This window comes from Mobula hypostoma, chromosome 4 (assembly GCF_963921235.1).
Source record: "Mobula hypostoma chromosome 4, sMobHyp1.1, whole genome shotgun sequence".
In the NCBI taxonomy this organism is placed as follows: Eukaryota; Metazoa; Chordata; class Chondrichthyes; order Myliobatiformes; family Myliobatidae; genus Mobula; species Mobula hypostoma.
Window position 1 is genome coordinate 36,301,182 of NC_086100.1, and position 22,606 is coordinate 36,323,787.

General features: G+C 37.4%; 1 protein-coding gene across 1 annotated transcript in view; it reads left to right on the forward strand.

Moving 5' to 3' along the window:
* Positions 1-10,894, forward strand: part of LOC134345928 (NACHT, LRR and PYD domains-containing protein 3-like) — a 66,213-nt gene extending 55,319 nt beyond the window's left edge. The window contains exon 10 of the mRNA XM_063047280.1: positions 10,774-10,894. Within this exon, the coding sequence (XP_062903350.1) occupies positions 10,774-10,894 (121 nt within the window). The remainder of the gene's footprint in view (positions 1-10,773) is intronic.
* Positions 10,895-22,606: the final 11,712 nt, after the last annotated feature.

Sequence of the window (22,606 nt, forward strand, 5' to 3'; positions counted from 1 at the left end):
GAAGGGAATATAAATATGGAGCAAAAAGGGGAAGAAAAAAAATTACATTAAATGAAAATATTGAATAAAAGATCTCCAGGTCTGTTCAAATTTAAGTGAGGAATCATAAAGGTTGCTTCTAATTTTCTCCAAATTCAAGCATAATATCGTCTGAGAAAACCAAAAAAAGGTAGATGGAGCATTAAGCTCTTTCCAATGTTGTAAGATACATCTTTTTGCCATTAAAGTAAGAAATGCAATCATTCTACGGGCTGAAGGAGAAAGATTACTGGAAGTTTTAGGTATTCCAAAGATAGCAGTAATAGGGTGAGGAGAGATATCTATATTCAATACCTTTGAGATAATATTAAAAATGTCTCTCCAAAAAGTTTCCAGAGCAGGACAAGACCAAAACATATGAGTTAGAGAGGCTATCTGCCCCAGACATCTATCACAAAAAGGATTAATATGAGGACAAAAACTAGCTAATTTATCTTTGGACATATGTGCTCTATAAACAACTTTAAATTGAATTAGGGAATGTTTAGCACAGATAGAGGAAGTATTGACTAATTGTAAAATCTGCCCCCAGTCATCCACGGAAATGATAGAGCCCAATTCCTGTTCCCAATCTACCCTAATCTTATCAAATGGAGCTTTCCTAAGTTTCATAATAATATTATAAATCATAGCCGATGCATCTTTCTGACATGGATTAAGGTTAATTATAGTATCTCAAATATATGTAGGAGGAAGCATTGGAAAGGAAGAAAGTACAGTACTTAGGAAATTTCTAACTTGTAAATATCTAAAAAAATGTATTCTTGATAAATTATATTTATTAGATAATTGTTCAAAAGACATAAGGGAACCATCTAAAAATAAATCCAAAAACCGTGAAATACCCTTAGTCTTCCAAATTTGAAAAGCACGATTCGTGAAAGGGGGAGGAAAAAATATGTTACCTAAAAGAGGAATCGTTAGCCCAAATTGGTTAAGATCAAAAAATTTTCTGAATTGAAACTAAATACGTAAGGTATATTTAACTATCGGGTTAGAGACCTGTTTAAGGTGTTTCAAATCAAAAGGAAGAGAGGAACCTAAAATAGAGCTAAGTGTATAGCCCTGAGCAGATTGTAATTCCAATACTACCCATTTAGGAATGGATAGTATATCCTGGGCAAGTAACCAAAATTTCATATGTCGAATATTAATTGCCCAATAATAGAATCTAAAGTTAGGTAATGCTAAACCTCCATCTCTCTTAGCTTTCTGTAAATGTATTTTACCCAATCTCGGGTTTTTATTTTGCCAAATAAATGAAAAAATTTTTGAGTCAACTTTATCAAAAAAAGATTTTGGAACAAAAATCGGTAATGCCTGAAATATATATAAAAATTTTGTCAAAAAAACATCTTAACTGCATTAATACGACCAATCAAAGTTAAATATAATGGAAACCATTTAGATGAAAGTTGAGTAATATGGTCAATTAAGGGTAAAAGATTAATCTTAAATAAATCTTTGTGTTTACAAGTAACTTTAATCCCAAGATATGAAAAATAATTATTAATCAATTTAAACGGAAAGTTGTGATATAAGGGAAGTTGTTTATTAATTGGGAAAAGTTCACTCTTACTAAGATTTAATTTATAACCTGAAAAAAGACTACATTGTGCTAATAAATCTAAAACAGCAGGGATGGATTTTTGAGGATTAGAAATATATAAAAGTAAGTCATCAGCATAGAGTGATATTTTATGGGACTTTAAGCCCCGAGTTATCCCAGTAATATTTGGAGATTCTCGAATGGCAATTGCAAGAGGTTCTAATGCAATATCAAATAATAAAGGACTAAGAGGACAGCCTTGTCGAGTACCTCGAAAAAGAGGGAAGAAAGGTGAGCTTAAAGAATTAGTACGGACCGAGGCTACAGGAGAATGATATAACAGTTTGATCCAGGATATAAATTTCGAGCTAAAATTAAACATTTCAAGCACCTTAAATAAGTAAGGCCATTCTACTCTATCAAAAGCTTTCTCAGCATCTAAAGAGATAACACACTCAGGAACATTTTGTGAGGGGGTATAAACAATATTTAACAGTGTACGTATGTTATAGAAAGAGTAACGACCTTTAATAAAACCCGTTTGGTCTTCCGAAATAATAAAAGGAAGTACTTTTTCTAATCTGTTTGCTAATAATTTAGAAAAAACTTTAGAATCAACATTTAATAAAGATATTGGTCTATAAGATGCACATTGAGCAGGATCTTTATCCTTCTTTAATATTAGAGAGATTGACGCTCTATTGAAAGATTCGGGAAGTTTACCCAGTTTTAATGAAGCCTCGAAAACCCTGCAGAACCACGGGATTAATGAAGATGCAAAACATTTATAAAATTCTGCGGTAAACCCATCAGGGCCAGGAGCTTTCCCCAGGTTCATAGAGGAAATAACATTCTTATTCTCATCAGTGGTAATGGGAGTATCTAGCATAGAAGACATATCCTGTGAAATCCCAGGGAGTTCTAGGTTATCTAAAAAATCATTCATATATTTAGAATCTCGAGAGGACTCTGATTGATATAAGGAAGAATAAAAATCAAAAAAGGTTTGATTAATCCCCGCATGATCAAGTATCAGTCGATCATTTTGATTATAAATCTGATTAATTTGAGACTTAGTATAATTAGATTTCAATTGGTTAGCCAAGTTTGCCAATTTTATCACTGTGTACATAAAATTCACTTCTTGTTTTCTTTAATTGGACAGAAGTAATAAACTGTGTTCCATTTGAAGTTCAGTTCTTTGTTTATATAACTCCTCAGAGGGAGCTATAACATATTTCTTATCAACTTCCTTAATCTTGTCCACAATTACCAACTCCTCCTGCTTCAGCTTCTTCCTCAAAGCAGCAGAATACGAGATAATCTGACCACCAATATAAGCTTTAAAAGTATCCCAAAGAATGTTCACAGAAATATCCTCTGTATAGTTGATTGTAAAAAAAAGATCAATTTGTTCATTCATAAAGTTAACAAAATCCGAGTCCTGAAGTAACAGCGAATTAAAACGCCATTGTCTATTACTTTGTGTATTGGCCTGAATTTTAATAGAAAGCTTAAGAGGAGCATGATCCGAAATGGTTATAGAGTCATAATCACATTTAATCACTGAAGAAATAAGACGAGAGTCAATAAAGAAATAATCAATTCTTGAATAGGAATGGTGAACATGTGAAAAAAAAAGATCTTTTTCCTGAGGATGCAAAAAACGTCAAATGTCCATCGACCCAGAATCAGAGAGGAATGAATTAATCAAAGTTGCAGATTTATTAGGTAAGGTCCGTAGAGGAGCCGAACGGTCCAAAGCTGGAGATAAACAGGTATTAAAATCTCCGCCCCAGATCAATGAAAGCTCATTCAAATTCGGGAACTGATTGAATAATGATTTATAAAATTCCGGACAATCCATATTGGGAGCATAAACATTAACCAAAACTACCTTTTTATTAAATAGTAAACCACTAACCAGTAGAAATCTACCATTTGGATCAGAGATAATATCATGTTGTATAAAAGTAACTGAGGAGTCTATAAAAATAGAGACGCCTCGAATCTTAGCGTTAGAGTTCGAATGAAACTGTTGTCTCTTCCAGAATTCAAAAAAACGTAGTCTGCCCCACCTCCGCACATGGGTCTCTTGTAAAAATAGAATTTGTGCTTTAAGTCTCCGGAACACTTTAAAAACTTTTTTCCTTTTAATAGGATGATTCAGACCATTAGTATTCCAGGAGACAAAATTAATAATAGACTCCATAAACCCTAAAGTCAACCCGCAAAAAGGAGGATTGACGATAGGCTCGACCCACGAACCCGGAAAGGGAACAGAACAAGCAAGAGATACCGCGAAGGAGAACGCAGCCAATACTTCAATAGTGTAAATAGCCCAAGAAGAAAAAAACTAAAACGTGAAGCCCCTCCCACCACCCCCACCCCATGACTCCAAGGCTAGATCTAAAACAGACCAGCCGGAAAGAAGCAAGCACTAAAACTACCCCCATGATTTCCGATAGATGCTCACTAAAAAAAAGTGTAAATGTAAAAAAGATCAGCAAATTATAAAACAGTAAAAGAATTAAAAAAAGTAAATCAATTAAAACAAACACTTAATATAACAGAGAAAAAGCCAGAAAATATAAAAAACCGCAACAAACCCCAGACCCTATGAATAAACAAAAAAAAAGAAATGAAATTATTAACATAAACTAGTTATAACAACCTACAAAAAAAGTAAATTTAAAAACTACAAAATTTAAGGCCTCAAAGGAAATACGTAGAATGACGCTGAGGACATAACCACCCAGAATCCCCTGGGAAAAAGAAAGGAATGACGCAGATAGAAAGAAAGTTTAGAAACCATATTAATGAATCAAAAATAAACTTTTCTGCCCATATAAGGCAAAAAAAAATTAAGGCCAACAGATTCACAACCTCCAATCAAACGGAGATAGTTAAAAATTACGATTAAGATGTTGAAGGTGAAAATTGATCCAGATAACTCTGGGCATCCGATGGAGATTCAAAAAAACGGAGGGCTCCATCCAACGTACGAATCCTTAGACGTGCTGGGTAAAGCAGCGCTGGTTTTAAATCCATCTTATAGAGTTCCGACATCACAGATCCGTAACGAACCTGTTGATCCCAAATTGGTTTACTGAAATCCTCCACGAATCGGAAACTAAGATCCGAAAAATCAATGTAACCTTTAGATCGAACGAATCGAAACAGTTTCTCCTTGTCTTGAAAGTAATGAAAACGTAAGATGACATGTCGAGGTTTATCTGACTTAGACGAGCATGATGGAACTCTGTGAATACGATCCAATAACGGTGGTTGATCAGGAAATACAGTAGGAAATGCATCTTTTAAAAGTTGAGAAAAAAACTTCATAGGGTTGTCAGACTCCAAAGCTTCACGCACACCAATCATTCGAAGATTCTGTCGTCGCATTCTGGATTCAAAGTCAGAGTTTTTAAAGGTCGGAAAGTCAAGTTTTTTCTTCATTATAGTAATTGTTTCTTCAACTTTCCCCATCTTGAGTTCATTTTGTTGCGTGGATTTTTGAAGATTACATATAGCCGACTGATGTTCCGTAATAGATAATTGTATTTTATCGATTGAATCGGCAACTTTCTGGAAATTAGTTGAAATTTCCGAACGAATCAGTTCCGTAATAGAGGTTGAAATTTCCCTTTGAATTAGATCCGATATAGCTTTCAAAGTCACCAGTGGTTCAGTCGGAGGAAGATCGGTACCTTTCGGTCTAACCGGAGGTTTGCCGTCTTTCCCATTTTTTCCATTCTTAGACATAGCAGACCTTAAAAACATCCGATTATTGAAGAGCCCAGTTTGTTTCAAAGTATTGTAAAAGTCGATACCTTAATGGTTAGTTAAAATATAGCTGATCATAAGAAGAAAAACTCAGAGGTAATGGAGCGAGTCAAGAACACGACTTCACTCCATGAGCTCTACCGGAAGTCCCTCATCTCTGTTCTAAAGAGACATCCTTCTTTTCTGAGTTTGTGCCCTCTTGTCCAAGAATCCCCTACTATAGGAAACATCCACTCTTCCTAGGCCTTTCAATATTCGATAGATTTCAATGAGATCATCCCTCAATCTTCTAAACTGTAGTGAGTACAAGCCCAGAACTATCAAACACTCATCACACTGTATGTTAACCCTTTCATTCCCAGAATAATTCTCGTGAACCTATTCTGGACCCTCTCAAATTCCAGCACATCTTTTCTTAGATAGGAGCTTAAAATTGCTCACAATACTCCATATATGTGTGGTCTGACCATACAACTATATAACAATTACAGCACGGAAATAGGCTATTTCCACCCTTCTAGTCCGTGCAGAACTCTTACTCTCACCTAGTCCCACCAACCTGCAATCAGCCCATAACCCTCCATTCCTTTCCTGTCCATATAGCTATCCATTTTAACTTTAAATGACAACATCGAACCTGCCTCAACCACTTCTGCTGGAAGCTCATTCCACACAGCTACCACTTTCTGAGTAAAGATGTTCCCCCTTATGTTACCCCTAAACTTTTGCCCTTTAACTCTCAACTCATGTCCTCTTGTTTGAATCTCCCTCATTCTCAATGGAAAAAGCCTATCCACGTCAACTCTATCTATCCCCCTCATAATTTTAAATACCTCTATCAAGTCCCCCCTCAACTTTCTATGCTCCAAAGAATAAAGACCCAACTTGTTCAACCTTTCTCTGTAACTTAGGTGATGAAACCCAGGTAACATTCTAGTAAATCTTCTCTGTACTCTCTCTATTTTGTTGGCATCTTTCCTATAATTTGGTGACCAGAACTGTACACAATACTCCAAATTTGGCCTTACCAATGCCTTGTGCAATTTCAACATTACATCCCAACTCCTGTACTCAGTGCTCTGATTTATAAAGGCTAGCATACCAAAAGCTTTCTTCACCACCCTATCCACATGAGATTCCACCTTCAGGGAACTATGCACCATTATTCCTAGATCCCTCTGTTCTACTGCATTCTTCAATGCCCTACCATTTACCATGTATGTCCTATTTTGATTAGTCCTACCAAAATGTAGCACCTCACGTTTATCGGCATTAAACTCCATCTGCCATCTTTCAGCCCACCCTTCTAACTGGCCTAAATCTCTCTGCAAGCTTTGACAACCTACTTCATTATCCACAACTCCACCTATCTTAGAATCATCTGCATACTTACAAATCCAATTTACCACCCCATCATCTAGATCATTAATATATATGACAAACAACATTGGTCCCAGTACAGATCCCTGAGGCACACCACTAGTCACCGGCCTCCAATCTGATACACAGTTATCCACCACTACTCTCTGGCATCTCCCATCCAGCCACTGTTGAATCCATTTTACTACTTCAATATTAATACCTAATGATTGAACCTTCCTAACTAACCTTCCGTATCGAACCTTGTCAAAGGCCTTACTGAAGTCCATATAGACAACATCCACCGCCTTACCCTCGTCAACTTTCCTAGTAACCTCTTCAAAAAATTCAATAAGATTTGTCAAACATGACCTTCCACACACAAATCTATGTTGACTGTTTCTAATCAGACCCTGTCTATCCAGATAATTATATATACCATCTCTAAGAATACTTTCCATCAATTTACCCTCCACTGACATTCAAACTCACAGGCCGATAATTGCTAGGTTTACTCTTAGAACCCTTTTTAAACAATGGAACAACATGAGCAATACCAATGCCTTATAAAGCCTCAGCACGACATCCTTGCTCAAATATTCAAAACGAATACTAACATTGTATTTCTCTTCCTTACCACTGACTCCACCTACAAGTTAACCTTTTGGGAATCCTGCACAAGGACTCCCAAGACCCTTTGCACCTCTGATTTTTTTAATTGTCTCTCTATTTAGAAATTAGCCTACGTTTACTCCTTCTACCAAAGTACATGACAATATATTTCCCTACACTATATTATACATGCCATTTCTTTGCCCATTCCTCCAAACTGTAGGGTGATCTACATCATGATCACTGCCTCCTTAAGTTCTTTTACCTTAAGCTCCCTAATCATACCCGTTTCGTTACACAGCACCCAATTCAGAATTTCCTTTCCCCTAGTTGACTCAACCACAAACCATCTTGTAGGCAAGTACAAATTCCCTCTCTTGGGATCCAGAACCAATATGATTTTCCCAAGCTTCCTGCATATTGAAATCCCTGATGACTATTGTAATATTGTCATTTTTACATGCCTTTTCTAGGTCCTGTTGCAATTTGTATCTCACATCCAGGCTATTGTTCAGGGGCCTGTGTGTAATTCTATTCAGGGTCTTTTTTACCATTGCAGCTTCTTAAATCTACCCACAAGGATTCTATATCTCCCAATCCTATATCACCCCTTTCTAAGGATTTGATTTCATTTTTTACTAACAGAGCCACCTCCTCCCTTCTGCCTACCTGCCTGTCCTTTTGTGACAAGGAGTATTCTTGGATGTTAAGTTCCCAACTATGATCATCTTTCAGCCACGTCTCAGTGATGCCCACTACGTTGTACCATCCCATCTCTAACTGTGCCACACGATCATCTACCTTATTCTGTATACTGCATGCATTCAAATATAACACTTTCAGTCCTGCTTTCATCACCATTTTCGATTTTGCCCCCATGATACCCTTCATCTCATCCCACTGACTGCATTTGCCCTGTCATCCGGCTGTCCTTCCTCACAATCTCACTACACCCCGCATCTACTTGTATACCCACTGCCCCATCCTCAGCCCTATCACACTGTTTCCCATACCCCTGCCAAATTTGTTTAAACCCTCCCCAACAGCTCCAGCAAATCTGCCAACATAGCCCCTCTCATCTTCAAGTGTAACTTGCCCTTTTTGAGTAAGTCATACCTTCCCCATAGGAGATCCCAATGACCCTGAATTCTGAAGCCCTGTACCAAATCCTCAGCCATGCATTCATTTGTCAGATCATTTTATTCTTACCCTCACTGACGCATGGTACAGGTAGCAACCCAGAGATTACTACCCTGAGGAGAACAATGGGGTACAGTTATAAATCTGTGTGACCATAATCGTAATGTTGTCCTATTTCTGGGTGTTTTAGTACCCTTGGAGAAAATTAACCTGGGTTTCTGATCAAGCACGAGAGAATCTGCAGATGTGCAAAATCAATGCAACACACACAAAATGCTGGAGGAACTCAGAAGGCCAGGCAGCATTTAAGGAAAAGAGTAAACGGTTGAAGTTTTGGGTCAAGACCTCTCATCAGGGCTCAAAAAAAGAGATGAGAAGTCAGATAAAGGGTCTCCACCCAAAACTTCAACTGTTCACTCTTTTTCAGAGATGTTGCCTGGCCTGCTGAGTTCCACCAGCATTTTGTGTGTGTTGCCGAGTTTTTGTTGATAATTTTGTTTACCCTTCTTACCTTTGCCATTGGCATTTATAATATTGACAATAGTGTAGCAACAATTATTAAAAATAGTGTAACAATGATATTGATAGTAATGCGACAATGATACTTACAATAGTGTAACAATGATTTTAAAATAGTGTAGCAATGATATCGACATTAGGGCAAAAATTATATTGGCATTAGTACAACAATTATGTTGACAATATTGTAACAATGATATTGACAATAGTGTAACAATGATATTGACAATACTGTGACAATGATACTGACAATACTGCAACCATGATATTGACAACTGATAACAGTACGACAATGATCTTGACAATAGTGCAACAAGCAACATTTGTTTTCAGTCACATTGAACCAAAATTTGGTAATCCCTCTTTACACAGAACTCTAAGTTATTTTCAAATTCCCATATTCATTCCGACATGTCTGTCCATGGCCTCCTCTACTGCTGTGATAAGGCCACCCTCAGGCTGGAGGAGCAACACCTTCTATTCTGACTGGGTAGCCTCCAACCTGATGGCATGAACATCAATTTATCATTTCTCATTTCCATTTCCTTCTCTTACCTTATCTCCTTACCTGTCCATCACTCCCCTCTGGTGCTCCTCCCCCTTCCTTCTACCCTCTCCTATCAGATTTCCCCTTCTCCAGCCCTTTATCTCTTTCACCAATCACCTTCCCAGCTCTTTACTTCATCCTTCCCCCTCTCCCGGCTTCACCTATCACCTACTATCTTACACGTCTTCCTCCCCTCCCCCCACCTTCTTACTCTGACTTCTCATCTCTTTTTTTTGAGTCCTGATGAAGGGTCTTGGCCCAAAATGTTTGCTGTTTACTGTTTTCCATAGTTCCTGCCTGGGCTGCTGAATTCCTTCCGCACTTTGTGTGTATTATTTTGATTTCGGCATCTGCAGATTTTCTCTTGTTTGTTCTTCCAGCTCGATTCTCCTGAAACTGTGAAACTTAAAGGACTAACACAAACTTTGACCTCCTGTGTATCAAACATTGATTCACACATATGCATGAACTGGAAGTCAAAGTCTTGTTTACACTTAACTTACAGCATCAGTGTATTCCTGGCAGCAGCTGTTATCTCTCCATCATCTCACAGTTTTCTTCATGCAGGTGCACTGCAAGGTTAACCACTCGTTACTCACACAGAGTATGACACAGCCACCTTTCAGTGGTGAGAACAAGTAGAGAAGACATGGGGATATGTGCCCATTGCAACGTGCACGAACTTGCTGGTATGGAAAGTCTGCTCTCCTGTAGTACTAATCCATTTAGAGTCCTCACTAGCATCATGTCCAGATTATCTTCATGTCTCTCCTGCAGGCACTGTTCTTCATCAGTTTCCCTGACCTCTGGGAACAATCTCTTATCCACCTCCTATCATGCAGCACTTATTTGTAAAGTAGCAACTCACCACTGTAGCTGGAAGAGTGCTACTTGTATTTTAGAACGACATTTAAGAGCTGGCTACAAATGTCACTCAAGAGATAAGAAGCTGAAGACTTGAAAACTATGCCATTTAGAAATTGACCTGGTGGAGAAACACAGCAATGCTCCTCTGTAACTTTATCATTGAAGACCATGATCTTTATTGAACTTTCACAAGCAGCTTTAAGGTCATCCATAATAACATTAAAAGCTAATGAATTCAACTTAATGTTTGTAGATTTAGAATGGAGTGTAGAATGTAGTCACAAAGAGTATTGTGCTATTTTCTTCCAAAATATACGGCTCATCGGTTTTCTTGCAACATTTCTCTTTGGTGTAGGCTGGAGGAAAACCAGTTCACTACAAATGGACAGCTGGCCATAAAGAAACTGAATCTGAAGAAACCAGATATTGAGATTGTTGTAGGCGGAAATGTAAAACATTTTGGAACGTTTCTTTAAGTTATGATATTTTTGTATCCTTAGTAATTATTTCAATAATTCCTTTACGTCTGAAAACATCTTAGATATATTTTATGTTACTGACTAGTGCTGAAACATTTGAATGGGACCGATTCCACAGACTAACATGTCTATACAAATTTGATACCAACAATCTCATCGATTTAGAACAGATTTTCGAATGCCTTGTATATCATCAGCTGAAATAGCAGAGCTGACATTTCAGCATCATTGTGCTATGCTACATACTTGTGCCACCTCATTTTATGATTAACGATATTTGCTGTTTGCCAGATTTTATGTAAATCATTAACAGATTATATACTGGATATGTATATTTATCATATAAATACCTCATGATTTTAATGAAAGAAAATGAACTTAGAAATTCATTCACACTGGCAATCAGGAGAGGTAAAAGAGCATGAATTGCATTTGTTAATTCACACGTGGAAAATACGTGGAAAATAGAAAAGGTTTAATCGCTCTCTCTCCGTCTTGTTTTACGGCGTTGGCACCCAGCTTAATGGTGCATTACTGCCACCTTCTGTTCCAGAGTGTGCAATAGACTTACATTCTAAATCCCTTCACCCAATCACACACCTACACATCCCCTAACCTAACTTTATCCTCCCATCTTTGGCCATCCTGGTACCCTATTCCTGTTTATCCATCATATCCTATAAAAAGCCCCTGTACCCCTTAAGAAAGCTAAAAATACCCTGACCTGTGCTCTCTCACCCATGCCCAGCAACCCTTTCAATGTGAATTCCTGCACCCCTAATTCCCTTAATTTATTTCTCATCATCTCTCTCTGTATCCCATACTTCCTGCAACTCAGAACTACATGTTCTACTGACTCCTCTTCCTGACATTCTTCACACAATCCTGTCTGGTGTTTCCCTATCATTTTCAATGTTTTGTTTAATGCACAATGCCCCAGCCTTAAGCTAGTCCACACAGTCTCCTCTCTTCTGTTTCCACTACCTACCCTAGTACCTGCAACACTTTTTTGTATTTGATGTAAATGCCTCCCTTTCCCCTCCCTGTCCCATCTTTCTTGCCACATTTGGTTGATTTTTTTCCCAGATTACACACTTAACCTCTACTTTACTGATACTAATGTGCATTTCTATATTTTCTTTCTTTAACACACTCTTTGCCAACTCATCCACCCTCTCATTCCCTTTCACCCCTACATGTGCTGGAACCCGTAGAAATTTCACCTGACCTCCCTGATTTGCAATTCTTGTGACTAACTGAAAGACTTCATAAAGTACATCTTCCCAACTGTTTGAGTGAAAAGACCTTAAACTTGCTAGAACTAAGGATGAATCTGAACATATCAACACTTTGACTTGTCTAGCTTTCTCCTCCCATTGCAACGCAACCAACACTGCCAGCATCTCCACTGTATACACCCCTAACTTATTAGATGTTCTTCTGCTGGTTCCAATTTCTTTTGCTGGTATAGCCACCCCAAACCCTATCACTCCTGTTTCAGGTTCTGTAGCACCATCCGTATAAATCTGAGTATAATCACTATACCTTTCCATCACATGACACTTAAATGCACTTACCAAATCAGTTTTATATTTTCCTTTCCTTTTTACCTCTAACAAATGCCAGTCTATGTCAGGCCATACAAGTTTCCATGGAGCTACAACCGGATAAACTACTGAAGAACTTATCCTTAGATCAAACACTCCACATTCTTTAGCAATATCATTCCCTACCCGACTAAAGTTATCCCTCTGAAACCTCCCATTTTCCCAGCACTCCTGCAACACTCCTTTAGTAGGGTGAGAATCATTGTGCCCCTGCAAATTAGCCCAGTAGTTTGCCATCAATTGCATCCTTCCTTCTTAGTTCCAAAGGCATTACTCCCATTTCTATCTCTAGGGCTGACACTGGAGACATTTTAAAAGCCCCACTGCACACTCTCAAAGCCTGAGCCTGAATCACATCCAGTTTCCTTGTAAGAGACCTAGCTGAGGATCCATATACTATATTTCCATAATCCAATACAGATCTTACTAAAGCCACATACATTCTTTTCAACGCTGAACAACTTGCTTCCCATTCCCTACCAGTCAAACATCTCATCATATTTATTACTTTTTTACATTTCTCCTCAACTTTCCTGATATGGTCTGCCCATGTTAATCTTGAATCAAATATAACTCCCAGAAATTTAAATGATCCAACCCTCTCTAATTCAATCCCATACATCCTTAACTTCTTCCCTACCTCAATTCTTTTCCTGGTGAAAAATACAGTTTGAGCTTTTTCTACTGAAAATCTACATCCCCAGTCATAACCCCACTCCATTACTTCATCAATTGCTCCTTGTAGTTTCCTGACTATATGCTCCATGTTCCTGCCTCTTTTCCACAAGGCCCCATCATCTGCAAACAGTGATCTACCTATATCCACTGGTACCTTTGTGAAGACATCATTGATCATAATGATGAAAAGTAACCGGCTAATCACACTACCTTGAGGTGTACCATTTTCCACTATGTACTGTTTTGATAATTATGATCCAATCCGAACTTGAATTTTTCTACCAAACAAAAAATCTTTAATTCAATTAAAAACTCTCCCAACAACCCCCACCTTGTGCAGTTTAATTAATAATCCTTCCTTCCACAGCATATCATAGGCTTTTTCAATGTCAAAAAAACACTGCAACCACTGATTCTTTATTTGCCTGGGCCTTTCTTATTTCAGTCTCGACTTATCACTGAGTACATGGAATTCCTTCCCTTCCTAAAACCACTCTGATAACTTGCCAGCATTCCCCCCTTCTCAAGCTCATACGATAACCTTTCTGTTATCATCCTTTCTACTATCTTACATATATTTGATGTTAATCCTATTGGTCTGTCGCTAGTGGGTTTTGACGGATCCTTGCCAGGTTTCCTTATTGAAATTACTACTGCTTCTTTCCATGCACTTGGTAATCTTCCCTCCTCCCACACTCAGTTATAAAAATGCAGCAACTTCAAGAGCGCTCCTTCTCCTAGATTTTTTAGCATAATACAGCATATCAGATCTTTCCCTGGGGAGGTTGGACTCGATCTCTTTATTGCTCTCACCATTTCTGCCAACGTAAATGGATCATCAATTATATCATCTATTTCTTCCCTCCTGTTTAACACACCTGGGTGTTGACTCATTGTTCTTAATCTTAAGAGGTCTTATAACACAAGAAAGCAACCACTACTGTCCATAATGTTGTTGGAGAATGGCTTATTCTGATAAGCAATCGCTTTTAACTCGATGGCTCAATAAGAGTAGAAATGGCACGGAAGAAAAGATCATCTTGGCTGAAATCAGGCACCGGGTCTATGTCATTCACTGTGCCTGAGGTCACAAATGAGCAGTACTTATGGGTTTGAAATCTTTTTTCTATATTTGATTAAGATATCACCTTGCTGATGGGGACCACAAGGAGTCGTGAATGCTTCCTGCCATCCTTCATAACATTGGCCAGCCTATGTAGGTGAAAACCCATCTCCTCCCCACCCTGCTCACTATGTTCTGCACACCATCTTTGTCTCCTATCAGATTCTATCATCAGCAGACTTTTGTCATCTCTACCTGTCACCTTCCTTTCACCCATCTGCCTATCACCCTTCCTCACTAGCTCTTCCGCCACCCCCTCTCTTTACCTTTTTATACCCACTATTGCCTTTCAATCTTTCAGTCTCGAAAGGTCAGCTGCCCATTTCCCACCATAGATGCTGCCAGGCCCACTGAGTTCCTCCATCGTGTTTTTTTTAATTCAGATTCTAGTATCTTCAGGCCCTTCTGCTGTCAGTCATCTTTTGTTCTGCTATATTTGATTCAATGGGTATCTTCTCTGGAGAAGTTCAGTCATCACTCTGATGCACCAGTGAAGCACAAGGTGTCATTATTGTCACCTTCTGTATAGATCCTATGACAGAGACAAGGCCAGTGAGATTTCCAAGCAACGTAGCCTCTGTTTGTAAGTATAGGTGTCAAACGTATTCCTTTGGAATCAAGTGGAAGCACAAAAGGTGTTGATGACCCTCTGTGGGTATAATATCCACTTCTTTCTCCTTCTTGTTTTAATTTCCTTTAAGGCTCTCCCTCCTCTGCTACTTCCAAAATCATGGTAATGATTTAACTGATGATTTTGATCTATTGATTTCTAAAAATGTAGATGCAGATTCTTCAGTTTGTAAATGATTCTTTAAGGTGGACCAGTGTCACAGCATTGTACCCAGTCATTGTATTTTCAGTTATAATAACCATGAAACTTATCATAGATGCAAGGTTTCTGTTGGTTAACAACATTTCACTTTTATTATAATGTAGCTAATAATGACAATCATCTGATTTCAGATTAACTTTATTAAATTTGTGAATTCTCTGTTGTTATTTCACTGATTCTTGATGAGAATTTGAATAAAACAGGTTTTAATTTTGAAAAGAAAAATTTTTACGTTAAGAAATCTAAACTTATATTTTTATAGAACAAGGTCTCGGCAATCAAGCAATATTTTGGTGCAACCTCCTGATTTTGTAATTTTTTCATAAAATATGTGTTTTTCCTGTCATTGCTTAGTTTTTGTCAATGCAGTCAGACACAATAAAAAGCTAATTATTCCAATTTATTTTGTCTTATATATATATAGAGCTTTTAAATCATTGTGTCTACACCATAGGTACACATATATGCTGTTAAATGTTGAATATTCACTTTTGTTCATTTTTATACTATTTCATGTGTACTCCTTTAAAAACCTTTACATTATGCAACTTTTATCATTAGCATTAAATATACAAAATAACAATTTTGGACATAAAAAACACATTTTTAATTTTAAAGAGACTATTACTTTAATAAATCAACTGCTTTGGAGGAACAGATTGTAAGCACATTAATTTAAAACAAAGAAAGTTCTATTTGATGGTGGTGGCAGTGGCCTAATTACAACAAACAATTCCAACCTTTTCACCACTCAAGTCAATTCTTCCTTGCTTAACAACTTTATTTAACAATTTGGTACAACAAATAACAATTTGTCATGTACATTTTATCCTCTGTAAATATTAACAACGACGGTAAATAGCGAAATAAAAACTACAGTACAACTGCAATGTTTAAGCATAAACATCAGAAAACACATCAGGAACTAAAAAAAAAACTCCATCCATTTCTGGGCTTGAAAATCTTCGAAAACATTCAGTCAGCTTTATCAGGAAGTAGACGATTAATGTGAAGTCCATGACTTCAGCAGACAGGTGGTGGATCTCCCTTGTCCTGCATGCACGACCCGGTGATGATGGCTACATCAGTGTGGCCAGAATATCTTCACCTGGTGTGAAGCACATGTCCTTTCCACCTGGTTTTGGATGAAAGCACGTGTTAGCCCCATGAGGGTGGAAAGACTCCACTTGAACATCTTGATGATGAACATCCACAGTGACAGCCTTTGCTAACCACCAATTTTGGTCATAAGTGACTGCAAGCTAATCTCCACAATTAGTGACACAAGCAGATATATCTGTCATAGTCCCGTCAGGACCACTCTGGGGTTCCTACTCCATTTCCTCCATCAGCATTGCCAAAGGCTCTCTGTTGTTTTCTATTGTGGTAGGGTCATCATTCTCCTCAACCTGTACCCTGGCATGTGTATTTTCAGTCAACTGAAATGTTGTTGGGCTGAAACACTGGCACATCTGTGGCTCACTGCAGAAATATGGCAATGATCTGCAATGGATGCTGTTTCCGTAAAGTATGACCTGATGGATTTTGCTCGTTGCTGGTACAGGTTTTAGTGGTTGAGAAAGGAGTGCGTCATGTGCCTGCATGTCACCTTCAGCAATATGATAGAGCTGAGTACTGCAAAGTCTTCTTCCAACCATCTCATGGAAGATTTTGCTTCCCTGTAGCATCTGCTCTGTTTTTTCCCTTTTTTTTGTAATTTATTTTTTATTGAAGTTCATCATCAAACAAACATTTCCATAAGATGTATTTCAGATATTGTACATATATATCATATAATCATATTTGCCACGAATCTCCATATAATATTTATCTGAGGTATACACGTTTACAAAAGAGGGGAAAGAAAGAACAAGCAAAAGGTGGAAACTATGTACAAGTAGGGAGTGATCTTTTTTTTACAACATATTCATTGATTTGTGAGAATAAAATCAGGCCTATGAGGTGTTATGTAGTTAAACTACTTTTCCCAGCATGAATAAAATTGTTCCAGCTTATGATTAACAGATGCTGTTATCTTCTCCATTTTGTAAATGTCCATTGTAATTTCCATCCATGCATTTAAAGTTGGACTCTCCTGTGATAACCATTTCCTGGTAAGGGTCTTTTTACCAGCCATCAGCAGTATATTCAATACTCTTTTCAACCATTCTTGAGGTATATACCCAAAATATATTGTCTTACTTTCTAAGGGTATTTCACATTTAAAAATGCCTTGTAGGGCATTGTGTATCCCACTCCAATTGTCTTTGATAATGGGGCAATCCCAGAAAATATGATAATGGTTTGCATTTTGATTTCTACAATTTCTCCAGCAAACAGGGAGGTTACTATCATAATGGGGTTTCTGAGAGGGTGTAATAAAATACCTTATCAAGTTTTTCCATCCAAACTCTCTCCATTTCTGTGAACTGGTACACTTCCATTGATACCTCCATATTATTGTCCACTCTTCCTCAGATATTATTATCCCTCCTTCCTTCTCCTATTTTGTTTTAGTGTATGACGTCGAATGTGTTTTAAGATTTGACAAACCCTTATACATGCTCGATATGATTCTACTTCCGTTATCTGAATTAAATGCTGTTCTAAATAGCTCTATCATACTGTCGCATCTGTAGATACCAATAAAAGTCTTGTTTTTCTAGTAAGTGTTTCTCTTTAAGCATTTCAAAATTGAACAGTGTTCCTTCTTGCATTATATTGCAAAAAACTGTTATTCTTTTAGCTGTCCAGTCCTTAAATCGAGCATCCAGTTTATTCAGCGTAAAATCCAACTCACCATTTAAGAGTTGCAATATCTCCCTCTAGTTTATATTCTTTTATACTGTAATAGTTTTCCATATTTTAAGAGTCCATTTCACCCATGGATTATCAATAGTATTTATGTACCTTTGTAGGTTGTTATCATCCAAAATTGTCTGTATGGGAATATGAAGTATCCCCTCCTCAATGTTTTTTCATTGAGTGTCATATGATGGGTTGCACCAACATAGTAGTCTGGGCAATATATTCATTTTAATAGATTCAATCCTTGAACTGAGACTAAAAAAAGGAATTGGTTCCATCTTGTTATATCTTCCTTAATTTTTTATATATAGGCTGATAATTGCATTCTGATAATTTTGACAAATCTTTTAGCATAATGATGACCAAATATTTGAAAGACTCTGTTTGCCATGCCCAGGGATATCTACTTTCAATTTCACTTGGTAGGCTATAGTTATATGAAAGTAATTGGGTTTTTTTATCTATGTTGATCTTGTATCCTGATAATTGACCATGTTGTTCAAAGGATTGCATCAATTTAGGTAAAGAGTATGTTGGTTGCTCTAGATAGATCAAAATGTCATCCACGTAACAGGCCAATTTATGCTCTGTCCCTTTGATAATAATTCCCCTGATATCTTCATTTTGTCTGATGTATTGAGCTAATGGTTCCAGATATAATGTGAAGAGTAGCGGTGACCATGCACAACCCTGTCTCATGGCCCTTTCTAGGGTAAAACTATTTGATAAATATACATTGATTTTAATCCTAGCAGTAGGGTTGTCATAGTGCCTGTATAGTTTTAATAATTGTGTCATGGAAACCAAATCTATGTAAAACTCTGTAAAGAAAATTCCAATTAACCGAATCAAATGCCTTTTCAGCATTCATGCTTATCACTATTGCATTGATTTTATTTTTTGGTATCTGATGCATATTCTGAAGTGTCCTTCGTATGGCATTGTTGTATAAAACCTGTTTGATCCTTATGTATCAGTATGGATAGAAACTCTTCTAATCTTCTAAAAAGGAGACTAGTGTTGAAATTACAGGGGCCCTGGCAGAAATATTTAAAATGTCGCTGTCTACAGGTGAGGTGCCGGAGGATTGGAGAGTGGCTCATGTTGTTCCGTTGTTTAAAAAAGGATCGAAAAGTAATCCGGTAAATTATAGGCCAGTAAGTTTAACATCGGTAGTAGGTAAGTTATTGGAGGGAGTACTAAGAGACAGAATCTACAAGCATTTGGATAGACAGGGACTTATACGGAGAGTCAACATGGCCTTGTGCGTGGTAGGTCATATTTGACCAATCTATTGGAGTTTTTCGAGGAGGTTACCAGGAAAGTGGATGAAGGGAAGGCAGTGGATATTGTCTACATGGACTTCAGTAAGGCCTTTGACAAGGTCCCGCATGGGAGGTTAGTTAGGAAAATTCAGTCACTAGGTATACATGGAGAGGTGGTAAATTGGATTAGACATTGGCTCAATGGAAGAAGCCAAAGAGTGGTAGTAGAGAATTGCTTCTCCAAGTGGAGGCCTGTGACTAGTGGTGTGCAACAGGGATCAGTGCTGGGTCCATTGTTATTTGTCATCTATATCAATGATCTGGATGATAATGTGGTAAATTGGATCAGCAAATTTGCTGATGATACAAAGATTGGAGGTGTAGTAGACAGTGAGGAAGATTTTCAGAGCCTGCAGAGGGACTTGGACCAGCTGGAAAAATGGGCTGAAAAATGGCAGATGGAGTTTAATACAGACAAGTGTGAGGTATTGCACGTTGGAAGGACAAACCAAGGTAGAACATACAGGGTTAATGGTAAGGCACTGAGGAGTGCAGTAGAACAGAGGAATCTGGGAATACAGATACAAAATTCCCTAAAAGTGGCGTCACAAGTAGATAGGGTCGTAAAGAGAGCTTTTGGTACATTGGCCTTTATTAATCAAAGTATTGAGTATAAGAGCTGGAATGTTATGATGAGTTTGTATAAGGCATTGGTGAGGCCGAATCTGGAGTATTGTGTTCAATTTTGGTCATCAAATTACAGGAAGGATATAAATAAGGTTGAAAGAGTGCAGAGAAGGTTTACAAGGATGTTGCCGGGACTTGAGAAACTCAGTTACAGAGAAAGGTTGAATAGGTTAGGACTTTATTCCCTGGAGCGTAGAAGAATGAGGGGAGATTTGATAGAGGTATATAAAATTATGATGGGTAAAGATAGAGTGAATGCAAGCAGGATTTTTCCACTGAGGCAAGGGGAGAAAAAAACCAGAGGACATGGGTTAAGGATGAGGGGGGAAAAGTTTAAAGGGAACATTAGGGGGGGCTTCTTCACACAGAGAGTGGTGGGAGTATGGAATGAGCTGCCAGACGAGGTGGTAAATGCGGGTTCTTTTTTAACATTTAAGAATAAATTGGACACATACATGGATGGGAGGTGTATGGAGGGATATGGTCCGTGTGCAGGTCAGTGGGACTAGGCAGAAAATGGTTCGGCACAGCCAAGAAGGGCCAAATAGCCTGTTTCTGTGCTGTAGTTTTTCTATGGTTTCTAATCATTTGGCCATAATGGAGGTAAATAATCTATAATCTACATTAGGAACGGATATTGGTCTAAATGACCCACATTCCATTTTATCCTTGCCTTCTTTCAGTATAACTGAGATCATCTCTTCCTTCCAGCTGGGTGGCATTTGTGCCTTTTTTAGAGCCCAGTTCAGAGTGGGGAGTAAGACAGGAATTAACTCATTTTTAAATTCTTTGTACCACTCTGCCGTATACCCATCTGAACCTGGTGACTTGCTTAATTTAAGCCTACAAATTGCAGCTTTTAGCTTAACTTCAGTTATGTCAGCAGTCATCGTTCTATTTTGTTCTTCGCTTAAAGAGGGTAACTCTAGACAATTCAGGAAAGTGTCAATTTGGGTTATGCTTCCCCTGGAACTTTGGAATATAGAGTTCTGTAAAACATTTCAAAAGCTTCTTGAATTTCATTTAGCTTATTTTTTTAATCATTTTTGTTCTTGGATCCCTAATTCTATGAATTGTATTTTTTGCTATCTTTTTCTTCAGTTTCCACACCAGTATTTTCATAGATGTAGATCCACTTTCATAATGTCTGTTTCAGAAACATTAAATTTTTCCTGATTTCTTGTGTAGCTGAACTATTAATTTCATTCCTAATTTTTAAAATTTCCTCTAATGTATTCTGTGCCAAATTCAATTTGTTTTTTTTCTAGTTCCTTCAGCCTATTTTGTAATTCCTCTAATGTTTTATTCCTTTTTTTTTCTTATATGAAGATATCGCTATAATTTTCCCTCTTAAATCAGCCTTCAGAGTATCCCATAGAATGAGAGGTGAAACCTCTCCATTATCATTGAATTCTAAGTAAAGACCAATTTCTTTTTTAATTTGTTCCTTAAAGTAGGGATCATTGAGTAGACTTGAATTTAGTTTCCAAATAGTGTTCTTCGGTTGTAGGTCAAAATCAACTGATAAATATATAGGTTCATGGTCACTTACATCTATTGTCCCAATTCCACAGGTGTTTATTTTTTCTTTGTCTTTTCCAAATGTTATGAAATAGTCTATTCTTGTATATACAGAATGAAGGGCAGAATAATGAGTGTAATTCCTTCTGTCGGGGAAAAGGTCCCTCCATATATCAATTAAACCAACATCCTCAAAAAGTGTATTAACTCTCTTATGTAAGGATTTTGTTTCAAGGGTTTTTCTATTGGAAGAGTCTAACTTTGGGTGTAATCGTAAATTTAAGTCTCCTCCACATATCAGGAGACATTTTGTTTCCATTACCATAGTATTAGTAATTTTCTGAAAGAAACTAATATCACTTCCTTGGGTGCGTATATATTCAATAGAATAACTGAATTTCCATCTATATTCCCCTACCAGAATATATCTGCCCTCCTTATCTCCCATTTCGAATACTTTTTCAAAATTTAGCTTGCTTGAGATGAGAATAGCAACTCCCCTCCTATGTCCTGATTTATATGAGGAGAAAAACAAATTAGTGAAGCCCATTCTCTTTAATTTTCCATGCTCATTATCACTTAAGTGTGTTTCCTGTAAATATACTACATGGGCTTGTTCTTTTTTCATTTTGGATAGAATTTTACTGCATTTGATTAAAAGAAACAAATTTTACTTTGTCCTTAGCCATGTGTATTTATCTGTCAATATATCATTGAAATTAGCAGAATAAAACTTAATCGATTTACTCCCTGAACAAATAAGAACCAAGAAACGCGAATAATAAAAAAAAAGGCAATGAAGGTGTGATTCCAAGGCTGAGGTCTCTAGTAGATGACCCTGGGTTGAGCTGGAGGAAACGTCTAGCCGTGGGGGACAGCCCCTCCTGCCTGTGAGTTGAGGGCCCCCATTGCAGTACCCATAAAAGTAAGTGAACAAATCTATGTCCATTACACAGAAAAGTATTCCTCCCATGTATATATATTCTTATTTAGGTGGGGAAAAAGGAGTGAACGAATGAATTTTAAAAATTGAGTAATATAAAATCCACATTATAATAAGCATTTATTGAGATAGGTATAGCACCGTCTACTTTTGCTTCCATTTAGCTTATCAACACTTTTAAAGTTAGTCAAACCTTATAGCCCTTCTGGAGGAGGTGAGGACTGTCCTCAGAAAACTCAGTCTCT